Below are 13,688 nucleotides of genomic sequence, written 5' to 3'. Positions count from 1 at the left end.
TATACTTCTGATCCGGTGATTCAGATGGACCACAGCTCTGAAACCCACCAGTGTTACACCACAGGTTGCCTCGATTGTCGCCCTACCACTTTTCTGGCAACAATTCTGTGTGTGAAGCCAACAATGAGCCCCTCTAACAACTGTGTTGTAGAAACTGAATCTCTTAATTCGTTGCTTCCCATAAATATTACCGTCGGCGTGTGATATGACGAACACAGTAATGGAGCTTACCTTGAAACATGTGCGTCTGGCGCTCTATAGTCAACAATGGTATTGTTGAAATGTACTGCTTAAATCTCTATTTCAAAACTAATACCTCTCTTCCTTCAGTTGGTCATCCTAAATGGGCAGAGAATACCTTTCCTACAGCGGCGCTATGAATAACGTTAGCATTTCTTCTGTAACGAAAATATACCGCTGGGGGAAGAAATGGCCGCCATACCACATAAGGCGACTTCTGTCATGTTCTGTAGTGCAACTTATTCAGGTTTTGCGTTGACAAATGTGTGACTATCAACAACTATCTCAAAATGCTTCTAAAGCATGAGAGATGAACACTGAGCAGAAACAAAAAACAAAACAAAATGTAGATATGTTGGCGTTGCGTAAACAGTCTCCTCGTGGAACCAAACTTTCATTATAGATGTCGCATTTCTAATGCTGTATCATCTTTTTACTTTGTACATTTCAAAGCTTATGAGTACACGGCTGCTCCCGCAAAATTGGCGTGTGCAGCATTCAGCAAGGTGTTTTGAGTTGCGAGTAGGTGTTTTCTTAATTTGTGGAACTGTGACTAAGAGATTCTGAGAGAATTATTCCGAACGAGGCCGTCAAAAGTTTCACAGTAATTTTGAATTTGCGGAAATGTACGGTCTCGTTTTGAAGATAGTGTGTTGAATCTCGGAGCGTCTCAAATATAATCGCCTTTGTTAACCCGCATCACAAGAGGAAAGCAACGTGTGGCATCGTTGGAGGGAGACAATGAAGAGTATGTCACTAATTGTTAAGCCGTTGAAAGTTTTTATTTTGCGGATATGAACAGTTTCGTTCTGAGGAGTGTGTGGTTGTGCTAGAAGGTACTGAGTGTAATTGTGCTGCTTAAGCGGTATTACAGAAGGTACTGACTGGAAAACCGTCTTGTGGGTATATGTGGATGGAGACTGTGGATACTGGCCGCTTCTGAATTGTTGAAGCATTACGTGTCGTTCTGAATAGTGCGTTGGGGCTCGAACCGTCTTGAGAATCCTCGTGACGCACACAGGGAGGAGGTGAACTTTTAGGCAGCTGCCAGATGGCGAGGGTCGATTTCTGGATTTATATTGCCTGATTCTGAGGAGGGTGCGTTATGGTTCGAAACGTCTTCAATGTGTGGCAGTTTGTTACTAGAGACATGTGTTACTTCGCATAAGGCGTGTTTTGAAGTGTAAGGGTTCGGAAGAAATAAAGAAAAAAATTGAGGCGGCAAACCGGTTGTGTCATCAGACAAAAAAGGAGCTTTTGGTGGAAGGAGCGTCGTGATAGCAAAGATAAGGATTCGTAAAGCATGGGAGTCCGGATTTTAGAGAGGTGGCAGAGAGCAAGATGGTGCAGAAACACGCGGGTGCTCTTCGTGTGGACAACGCTTGCGATGCTGAGCTGCCTCGACGTCCCGGCGACCGACGCGACGGCGTCGGCGGCGGCGGCGCCCGGCTCCGTGTCCGGAGGGCCCCAGCCCGACCCTCTGCCTGCTGCGAGTCCGGCCGCGTCTTCAGCTGCCTCCTCGGGATTCGCCGGTAGCGTCGGCGGCGGGTCCCCAGGAGGCCCGGCGGCGGCGCCGGGGGCGGCGTCGGCCTCCGCCTCCATGGTGGCGCCGCCGCCCCCTCCGCCCCCCGTAGCCTCGGCCGCCGCCCAGACGCTGAGCTCGCGAGTGGTGCGCACCAAGTACGGCGACGTGAGCGGCCTCATCGTGACGTTCGACTCGCGCCACCTGGAGCCGGTGGAGGTGTTCCGCGGGGTGCCGTACGCGTCGCCGCCTAAGGGCACGCTGCGCTTCATGCCGCCCGTGTCGGGCGCGCGCTGGAGCGGCGTCAAGGCGGCCGACCGCTTCGGCCCCGTCTGTCCGCAGCGGCTGCCAGACATCAGCAACGAGACGGCGGCTCTGCGGCGGATGCCGCGCGGGCGCCTCGAGTACCTCAAGAGGCTGCTGCCCTACCTGCAGAACCAGAGCGAGGACTGCCTCTTCCTCAACATCTACGCCCCAGCGCAAGGTAGGCTGCGCTGTGCTACTATGCGGAGTCTCACCGCTAGTACTCACCCGACGCCTGATTCTCAGGCTGCCCCCAGATCTTTAGTGATACCATGGATTGTTCGGTGTAACCATTACGCTGGCCAAAAATGTCAATATCACTGCGAACAATTGGGAACATATCGCTATTCACTTAAGAAACATTCGAGTACAGTTTAGTTCCAGACAGAGAGATGGTAATCAGCCGATGGACTAAAGGGACGCCGAACTATACGTTTCTAAGACATTCAGCGACGTGTACTGCATTGTTGCACTGTTGTTTCAACTTCCACACTCTCCCCAACCCTCCCCCCCCCCCCCCCCCACATCCTGGCGAATGGCCACGACTTCTCCTGTCTCGCCTGTTGGTATTGCATTTACGGGTTTGAAGTGTGCTGAAGCTTGTCAAAAATTTCTTACTACCAGCATAATTTTGGTCCTTCTGATGAACAAGGAGACAACTGTTGCAGAAGCCTACGAACACTTCGAGCCACTCATATACTTGGGAACCAATCCCGTATGCTCGTACCTTAGTTAGGAGTCTGCAGTGGGGCACCGAGTCAAACGCTTTCTGGGAGTCAAGGAATATGGTATCCGTCTGATACCCTTCATCCATGGTTCACAAGATATCATGTTAAAAAAGGGCGAGTTACGTTTCGCAGGAGCAATGCTTTCTAAATCCGTGATGATGCATGGACAGCAACTTCTCTGTCTCAAGGAAATTCATTATATTCGAACTGAGAATATGTTCGAGAATCCTGCAACAAACCGATGTTAAGGATATTTGTCTGTAATTTTGAGGATCCGTTCTTCTACCCTTCTTATACACAGGCATCATCTGCGCTTTTTTCCCGTCGCTCGGGACTTTACGTTGGGCAAGAGATTCGCATCCAGTACTCGAGAGGAGAAAATCTCCGACCGGCCCAGGAACCGAACCCGGATCTCTCACATGGCACTCCGCCGCGCTGTCCACCCAGATATGGAGGCAGACAAAGACGTCAGGATTTACCACCAAGAGCTACTGATAACATTTCTTTATTGCACATACGGTTCCGATCCATGGACCATCATCAGGATCGTAAAAACGTTTGCAACGCCGGACTAGGCTACGTAAAATCAATGGCGTCACATAATGAAATCGATGAACACATCATTTTTTTAAATTATGTGACGCCATTGATTTCACGTCGCCTATAATGGCGTTGCAAATGTTTGTATGAATTCATGGATTGTGTTTTGTGATCCCATTGACCTTATATCACCTAGCCCGATGTTGTAACTGCTTTTATGACTCCGATGATGATCCGTGACCTGAAAGAAATTGTTCACTATAAAGAAATTGTATCAGCAGCTCTTGGTGGTAAGTCATGACGTCTTCAAATATTTACGAGCTGAAGGACACCATGGTTTTAAAATTGTTCACTACACATTGTAAGGAAACATTTTCGTCTTCTTTGTTTTATATTTTTATGCACCTATTTTTATGTACCACCATTTTTTTTTAAATACACTTATCACCTTAAAAATGGATTAAAAACTGTCTCAACAGCAGTAAAATATTAATTTGCTGTGGTTATTGGTTTCGGTCAAAATGTGACGATCGTCAGACCATTTATACCATGATGGTAGGCGGTGGCAGTGAACGGAGCAGGTATTCTGACTTCACCAACGTCAACAGCAAGTGCATGCCAAACTGTACATTTCAAAAATAGTCACCCACGTTTGTTGAGTTATTACCATCACACCTCTGTGTTAAGAGCAATGTTTCAACTTACACTCCCGTTCAGACCTATCTCCTGGCCACGAGTTTTGGTGTCTCACCTATTAGTAGTGCTTTCACTTTGTTTACATGTGCTGAAGCGTGTCGGAAACCCTTTACCACCTGCCTAATTTTCTTATTTATGATGAACAGCCCCACAACTGCATTACAAGTGTACAAACATTGCTCGTTATGAAGGATGGTACGATTCATCGGCAAGAGCTGCTGATAAAATTCCTTTACTGAGCAACCAGTTTCGCTCCACAGCTTCATAAAAACGTTTACTATGCCATACTAGGCGATATAAAATCAGTGGCGTCACATAATAAAGTCGATGACTTGTCACGACATTCATCGATTTCAGTATGTGACACCATTTACTTTACATTACCTAGGATGGTGTTGTAATGGTTTTTATGAAACTGGTGATGGTCCGTGGACCGAAATTGGTTGTTCGGTAAAGAAATTTGAATAGCAACCCTTGGCGGTAAAGCATGAATTTCTTCAAGTATTTACGAGCAGCCTTCAATTGTTCATTATGTATTATAAGGAAGTACATATCTAATGATCGAAGAATTTTGTCTTCTTTGTTTTGTATATATATGCGCCTATTTTTGGGTATTTACAGCGCCGATTTTGTAGATATACTACTGAATCCTCGCATATTAGGCTGGCTAACGCCGTTGTTTGAGGATTCACTGCCCTCACCGACGCCTCAACGGTCGTTATGAAACGGCTTCACATTTTGTCGCTCTATATTAGCCACATCTACTTTTAAAAAAATGAAAATTTATGCCGGACCGGAACTCGAAACCGGATTTCCCTCTTGTCATGAGCAGTCGCCTTAACTAAAGCGGCTGTCCGAGCACGCCCCGAGTGTCAGTCAAGATCTCCATAAGTCACGTAGTCACAACCTTAATGCTCGCACATCCCTGAAACTAAGAACAGGAAGACCTCATTTATGTTATGTCATTGAAGCAACGTCCGGTGTGATTATATCATTAACGGCGACGGTGTCTGAGTTTATGCTTACATCTATGAAGAACATCGTACTGTAATAAACGCAGTTGCTGCATAAACACAGACACTCTCGCTATTAATCATTTCAACGGTCTTCTGCTTACTACTGTAGGCGCAATGTAAGTTGACACTCGGCGCGGTGGCTGGTGGGAGTGACCATGGAGGCATTTCCCATTCACAGTCGCTCCCATCAGCCACCGCGACGAGTCACAACTTATTCTGTGCCGACAATGCAATGGTTTTCCGACATTCGACCACATCATGAGGCTCAACAGAGACCAACGTTTCAGCTACTGTGGCAGACCGACTTCACGAGGCTGGCTGTTGTGTTATTTTATGATTACAGTTTTTAGGTAAAAATTTTAGTAGCAATGGATGTTTTGACACGATACATTTTCTGAGGACATACTACTGCACTGGCTGTAATTGGTTGGTGTCACATTTACGCTATGGCGCATATTAGGCTTCCTTACGCTGTTACGCTAGGATTTACTGCTCTCACTAATACATCAACGACCCATTCCTCACTCAGTAAATGTGTTTTTCTACGTTAGATCAATTTATGATGGACATCATAGGATGGCTGATATCGCTGGCTCAACCCTTTTCGGTTGTAACGGTTTTTTAAGTCTCCAGTTTAACCGTACTGTTCAAACTGTTCAAAATAACCAGATTCAGAAATAACCGATTTTCGGTTTTTTGTTGCTGTTATTTCCAGTAAGAAAAGTAGGCTGCGAGCAAAGATTGCCACAAAATTAAGAGTTCACGTATTATCCCAAGTTAATAGCACAACAATAAAATTACATGTATATCAGTGAAATTTACCTTCTGTTCCAAGAAACGTTATGGATGATTTCTCCTTATTTGATGTCGCAGATTTGTTATGTCTCTTCCCGTTTCTAATCTTTTAAAGAAAATGCACCATTTTGCTTCACTGCTACAACATTTTGTAAAATATAGTATCATTCTCCTATACAACACATGTCCGAGGATGACAGCGAGAAATTAACGTGTAGACCACGCAGGGGAAAATGTTGTACACTGCGCGTAATCGTGTACCGTCTAAAAGGCCACGTTACACGGCAGCAGATACGTTACTGTCTCAGCAATGCTATACCGATTACTATGTCATGTGTTTGTTGCTAATTTCTAATGGTCGGCGACCTTTTTAAAACAGGACTCTTCGCTTTTCGCCATGTTCTGTAATAAACCAGTATTTAATATAAATGGAAATTTTAATGAACAAACATTACTTGTTTAAAAAAATACTTTAAAACCAAAAAGTCTAGCGCTGCTGCTACGGCAAATTAGTATGTCAGTTTTCTTACCCGGTTATTAGTGAAAAATATAAAAACATGTTATAACCGAGACTGAACACATACCGAAAAACACTGGCTGTTTAGAACTAAACACCGATATCTATTTTAGCCGGTCGCTTTTTCCCGCCCCTAGGACATCGACGCCCGACGTTTAGGTTATTGTCGCATACATTATTCATGGGACTGATTATTCACTTTCTTTGTGAGTGCTGTTTCTACAAAATTGTACTGGCTTTCCAATAGCTAGACCGTTGTCGGTAAGTGTTCAGTGTAGCGTCTGGCAGGATGATCAGTAACCAGGATGGTTCAATATACGCCGGTCCCGTGACGCCATAAAGTAATTTCTCTTTTTTGTTGCTCGTCTTACAATTAACATCAGATTTGAAACATGTTATGCATATATTCTAAAAAAAAATCATGCATTATACAACAGCTGTTATGTCAGCATCAGTTTCGGTCAAACAACCATCATATGGCACAAAGAAACACCATTAATTACCAAACGTGGTTTTTTGTAGCTGAGGCTGTTCTGTTAGTTGAGGAAATCTGGCAGCGTCAATAAATCAGCAATAGCTATTCCGCCAAATCATGATTTTTCAGAAATACTTAAAAGCTAAGTTGACGACAATGAGGAACGATTTTAATGAGAGTTGCAATAGATTTAGAATTTTAACGCAGTCCAGACCACCCTCAGTCTCCATAGTTAGGATAGCTGACCTGCCATTTTAATACAGTTTTGGGAAATTATATTTTTGTAACTGTGAATGCAATAAATATGTATAACGTTTCCTTTGAATAGGTGAAACCTGGTTTACATAATCTTAAAAATCTTGTTGTGAAATATTTAAAAGTAGTAGACATATGAAATGTACCTTGTACACGCTATTGTTACACACAGTTTGCCAGTGTGTGGTATTATTTGAAACATCAAGGGCAAGAAGAGCTACATCACAATCTGAACACCATCAAGATATTTCTTAACGGCACGATTTACTTTCTGGCTCGTATAACATCGGAACACGCTTTGCAGAGACGAGTTTTTTACAATCTATAAGAATAAAAATGAAATACTGTTCGTTGGTAAGCGAATCAGTTGAAAATGGCTAGACCGATTTCTTTATTTTTTTTAAAAAAAAAGATCATATTAGTCATAATAAGGTTCCTAGGGAATGAAAAATTGGGAAACTTCGGCGAAAAATTGGACGATTCTGGAAATCCTGAAAGTTCTTTTTTCCATGCGGTTTTTGTGAGAATTCAAAACCATAACACACGACTGAAACGATTGATATGCGTAAGTATTTTTCAATTAAAAAAAGAATCTGAAAGAGCAGGAAAAACATCTGGGAAAATCTAATTCAACCTAAATTAGAACAAAATATTTATATTTGCTTTTTTTAATTACAATCTCTTCAACAAAAGTAGTTATTTAATTTTTATTCCAATTAATTTCGCTACTACCTACACAAAAGTCATTTGGCAGCTAATTGTAAAATTGTGACTCAAGCCAATCGATTACACAGTGACGAAAAATTGATTCAGTTGTTTATTTTCAATCAAGTTTTGATTATGTTGTAAATCCATTTTCAGCTTAATTGTGGTTACTCGTATCACACATTTTGTCGTACCGACGCAGCTGAATTAAATTGTCACAATTTGATAGCACTACAGTGTCTCCAGTAAGACGCAGCAATTTACGTCATCTAACCAAAAGGATGTCTTCAGCTATCAACCGAAATTTAAACTCGCAGGAATTGTCAGGATTGCCTCCTAACAATCACCAACTGAAAATCGGATCGGTTATCATAATGTTGAGAAATATCAACCAGCCACTTCTTTATAATGGCATCTTGATATTACGAATCCCAATGACTCCAACTGACGTGCCATTTGCCTTCAAAAGTTGGCAGCTTCCGTTGCGATTTGCATTCGCAGTGACAATAAACAGATCACAAGGGCAGTCTTGAGTATTTGTGGCATTAGAGTTGAAAATTCATGCTTCTCTCATGGTTAGTTATATGTCGCCTGTTCCCGTGTCGGAAAACCATCAGCTTTGTTGCTTACGCGCCAGACAATAACAACTACAAAAAGTGTACCATAAAGCATTGCAATGAACGAAATGATGATATCACAACAAAACATCACAGCAGACCAATCGAAACAAAGAATTTCTTTGATCTGATTGATAATTTGAACATCGATCTTGCAATGGAAATCGAAATGTTGAATAAATCCCCTTGAAATTCATTGTGATTTCAATTGAATGGAAAAAAAATAAATCATTTGGTTGACATGAAATGTGATTTAATTCAGTTGAGATTTAAAGTTTAGAATAAAGCCGCATGTTTCCAAGTCGATCGCATTCCATGCACGTCACGCTTTCAGCATTTCAGTGTTGGAATGCGGATTGAATTCATCTCGCGTCTCATATTTTCCACCGAATGTACTCCTCCTCAAACTGAATATCAGTGGCTACAATCGTTAATAGACATAATGATCCCTCAAAAATACGCTTCCGATTTTTGCTTTTCTTACACATTTCCACTACCTTCTCACAAATTCACAAAACGATCACAAACAAATTTATTAAAACTTGGACAGCATATTTCAAACGCCTTAGTTCCTATTTTCTTTTATTTATTACTTACCTGCCCTTCTTGCAACAAAATAACTTTCCCTTCTGAGTAACGGTTCCCGTACTATGACATGCAGAGGGAGTATACAGTATTTTTAATATTTTGGAAGACGAATAGCGACTTGTAATCACCCAAAAGAAAGAAGGTTCTGCTCCGGTCCTGTTAAAACCTGCATAATACCGACTTTTAAATCATTTTCATGGAAGAAAAACATCTGAATACACTAAATATTTGTCTTTCCCTGAGAGCTAGGGATGGGTGATGGTTACTCTTGCCACCGGATATGGGCACCCTTGCTTCTGAACAACACTCTGCTTCTATATCGTTCTCCCCAAGCCATCTAAAGGTGTGAGCGGAGGGTACTTTTTGTGCCACTAGCCGAGCCCTCCAACCGTGATACATGAACAATGCTCAAGAATCAGTCGAACAAGCGCCTTATAAGCCTCTTCCTTCTTGGATGAGTTACATTCCCTTAAGACTCTTCCTGTGAATCTGAGTCTGGTGTCAACGTTTCCCACTATTTGTGTCATGTGATCATTCCACTTAAGGTCGCTGTGGAACGTTACTCCTAGATAGATTTACGGCAGATACTGTTTCTAGTGGTTTGTTATCAATAATGTGGATTTCTTTTTCTATGTGTGCGGAATGTGTTACGTTTATTTACGTACAGGGTCAATTGCCAGAGTTGGTATCCTTTGGCGTTGCTACTTTGTTATAGACAACCGCATCATTTGCAAACAGCCAGTATCTTTTTGCGGCATATCGCTATCATCTAAATTCCCTGTGTAAAATTAATCTAGAGAGTGAGCCGTGAGCTAGCAAAGATACAGGTAGCAGGCGAAAGCAGTAGGGGACTCAGAGGATACGTACAGAGGTCTTTTGTGGAGCAGAGACAGTTCAGAATTAGAAATCTTCATGGTAGGACAATACATTGGCCCTCCCTTGTGCAGTCTACATGGCTACCAACAGTGTGCAGGTGACGCAATGTTAGCTACCAATTTTTCCTCATGGGAGGGGCAAGAGTCGGTTGCCGGCCGCCCAACTACTGCTGTTGCTCGAGTCCTACTGGTATTCCATCAACAGTGTGTTAAGCAACCGTAAAATGCTTTCGAAGGTCTTACACATAAATGAGTAAGCAGAAGCTGCATTCCTCTCATCAAATAGTGACGCGTCGTCGAAAACAGCAAGACGAGAATATTTGTCCCGCACAACGCTCACTCAGATTTCAACCCTTACAAATAAAACTACTACAACGCGATTCTGCGTGAACTGTATATCTATAAAGTCTTCGCCACAAAAATTTAATGAGCAAATTCGGTTGATTAGCTGTTTTCAAGCCATAAAATGTTTGGATTGCAGTCAACACTTACGCTGCTCATATATTATTGAAATCATCATGGTGGTTAGACTTAAAAAAAGGAAAGAATGACATAAGGTGAGTCTTGAATAGCTGTGACGTAGTATACCGAATTTAAATAAAATAACAGAATGGCTCTGAGCACTATGGGACTTAACATTTGAGGTCATCAGTCCCCTAGAACTTCGAACTACTTAAACCTAACTAACATAAGGACATGTCACACATTCATGCCCGAGGCAGGATTCGAACCTGCGATCGTAGCGGTCGCGCGGTCCCATACTGCAGCGCCTAGAACCGCTCGGCCATCCCGTCCCGCAATAAAATAACACTCCGAAGTAAGTTTCACATGCAGGTCACACATTTTCATGTGACGGTTTGTACCATAGACTAGGAACGGCCTACGCAGAAGAAACTGAGCGGCAGCGAAAACGACGAAATACAACAATAATGTAATCATCGTTATGAAAGCGAGTGCAGTAGATTATTGAAGTACAATATTGTGGAACCCATTACAACTAAAACACATACCTTAAGATTGTAGTTTTTAGATATGTATACAAGCTCTGCAGCAGTAGTAGTAACCGTAGGGTCCACAGCCAACCGATATTTTCTGAATGATATTATTCTGCTGAACTGGCTATCATAGTTGGGTCAAAAAACCTCTTTTTCATTCGCTGGTTCGTTGATTGGGCTTTGTCGAATAGTGAAACCGACGAAATAGATAATAAAAGAAAACTTGGTACGTAATAAGCGTTATTTAAATCGTTCAGTTAGCTAATTTCAATCATAGGTCATAGGTATTGTAGTTGTGAAGTTATTTTACTTCACGCGTACAAAGCAGACGTCATATTCCATCAGGAATGTAATGATGGAATTGACGTGTACTTTATATGTGTAAAGTAAAATAATTTGATAATTGCAATACATAATATGCAGTATCACACATGTGTTTGAAAAAGACCAACGGTCGAAATTAGCTATTAGGGAGATAAAATTTGCTTACATCATAGCCTACTAAGCAGCATGTTTTCTTTTATTAAGTATTTAGAGGCAGTGAATCCACACAGAAACAAACTATCGATGCAATTTCTGTGACACAGGTGTACAGTGCGCCAGAGGCATTCATCAACTGCAGTGTGACCTCGACTGTAAACCAAGTTATGTCCTTTGGCAAAACGAGATTTTGTGATTCACTAATTATCCTCTTTTTAACCCTTTCACCGCTGAGTGCGCCGTAACGGCTTGTGTGGTTGGACCACTCCACGCAGCAGCGGGCGCCGTGCTATGCGCGATATGGCGATGAGCACTGCGGCACCTGCTGCGCAAAGCTGTTATCGTTGGAGTTTCTTCTTCACTTGTTCTCACCAATAAGTGCTTAAATTCTTTGGGAACTTTGAATGTTATTTTCTGCTGAAGTTCCTAACACCAAATAACCATTTTCGAAAGCTTCTTGTATGATATACGAGTATTTCTAAGCAAGAAACAACACGTGTACCACACCCAATTATAACGCGATTCCTAACGCTTTTCATTTTTGCAGCACCTGATGCATCCCCAAACAGGTCCCAGTTGTGTTACTGTCCGTTCAGTGATGCTTGGAAAGGGATTTCTTGAAGCCGCAATGAATTTTCCTCGTCTGATCGATGGCTTCTTGGTGCTTTCCAGTCTTGGTGGTTTTTCTCCAAAATCTCACGAATGAGGCCGAAACGATATTCGGCGACTGAAGCATTCTTCCTGGTATGAACCTTTTCAATAAGACGGAAATTTAGAACGCACATGTCTAAATAGTGAGACAAAGTTTTATTGCACCATAGCAGTATTTTGCGAACATGATTCGTTGAGATACGTAGCACGTCGTATTCCCTACATCCATAGACTTATTGTAATCAAACATACAATTTCGTTTAAATATTTAGGTATTAGTTTTTTGGTCCACAGTCACATTTGATTTCGTGAAGTTGTATGAGGTGTTGTCAACATTCGTACGTTCTTTTTGTCGTGCCACTTCAAACTCAACATAATATCTGTTGACCAAAATTCCATCTCACCTCTCCGCAGTTTGTCTTCGAGTTGTACCTTTGCCGTTCATGGGAACTGTATTTACTTCATTAATTCTTCTTTAAGCAAGCTGTATAAAAGAGATGGACTTCTGTACCATTTGTCCACATACAGCGTGTGTTTTATAGCGCATATTTACCAATTAAGTCTCGAAACTTATATATGAGACGTTAGCTCTCCTGGCACGCCTAACTACTGCCGGATATATACGTCGTTAGCAATGGAGGCACAAGGACTGTGCTCGGATATACGGTATACATTGCTAGCAGTTAAGGGTTTAATGATCTAGGGAAAACAATCACAAAAACTTTTTCGTATAAAGTTGCGGGTTGGAAGCAGCCGTCGTACATCATCATTACATTTTTTAAATGCAGAGGCTGCAAATGATTACACAAGGTTTCTGCATTTCGCCGTCAACATAGGTATACATGGCGCTTCAGTTGCCTCTACCGCTCTGGTATTATGCAGCCCACAATTTTACAGCTGGCCTTCATGAACCTCTCGCGACGTTTACATTTTCTATCGCCCTCTAAGCTCAAACTTTAGCCTTAAAGGAAGAATGAACAGAACCATTTTGTAGGAAATTTTATTTAGTTTCAAGTAGTTAGAGGTCACAGTTCTCGAATTATTCAAGAAAAACTTACAAAACTGGACAAACGCACCGTTAACCCCACGCAGAGCTCCCACCGGTCATGATTTCTAGTATGTTGTTCATGTCTTTCCCTGCTACCCCCGTATAAATGTGAGTGACATCGCAAAATATTTCCGGCATTCAACTATTTTTGGTCTTCACCTACTGGCCTCTTAAACTATTGGTAAAGTCGATCACTTACAAATTGTGAAACTGACGTTTGCAAATTTTACCTAACAATTTTATGAATTTTAACAGCATAAAGTAAACAGCTAAATCGTTGCATTCGTCATGTCTTGTGACTACGGTCTACTGCGATTGTAAGGTTTAAGTTTAGATCGAATTTTTAAAGTATCCGAGTGTGCTGATGGCGTAATAATCTAATCAGTAGAGACCAGAAAGGGTAGAGTATGGGGAATGTTCGTGTTATAGGAAATTTTAGTATAATGGTATAGAGAACCTGCTAGGTGAGGCATGAAAGTGACTGGAGATGCGCTTGAAGATCACTTTAGTGTGTTTTGCTTGAATGATTGAAAACGGTGATCTCCATCGAAAACATATCTCAGTACAAAATTTAGCTATATTAGATTTCCTACAAAAATGTCCTTCTCACTTTTTCTGTAGGTCTAATAGTTTGCACGTTGC

At 41.9% G+C, this 13,688-nt stretch overlaps 1 protein-coding gene across 1 annotated transcript in view; it reads left to right on the top strand.

Annotated features, from left to right (window-relative positions):
* Positions 1–1,627: 1,627 nt before the first annotated feature.
* The window catches only part of LOC124775215 (neuroligin 4-like), a 115,826-nt gene continuing 103,765 nt past the window's right edge, over positions 1,628–13,688 (top strand). The window contains exons 1-2 of the mRNA XM_047250054.1: positions 1,628–1,772; positions 1,875–2,285. Of these exons, the coding sequence (XP_047106010.1) occupies positions 1,628–1,772; positions 1,875–2,285 (556 nt within the window). The remainder of the gene's footprint in view (positions 1,773–1,874; positions 2,286–13,688) is intronic.

Source organism: Schistocerca piceifrons, chromosome 2 (assembly GCF_021461385.2).
Source record: "Schistocerca piceifrons isolate TAMUIC-IGC-003096 chromosome 2, iqSchPice1.1, whole genome shotgun sequence".
NCBI lineage: Eukaryota > Metazoa > Arthropoda > Insecta > Orthoptera > Acrididae > Schistocerca > Schistocerca piceifrons.
The sequence above is the reverse complement of the archived record's forward strand: the minus strand, read 5'-3'. Positions and strand labels throughout refer to the sequence as shown.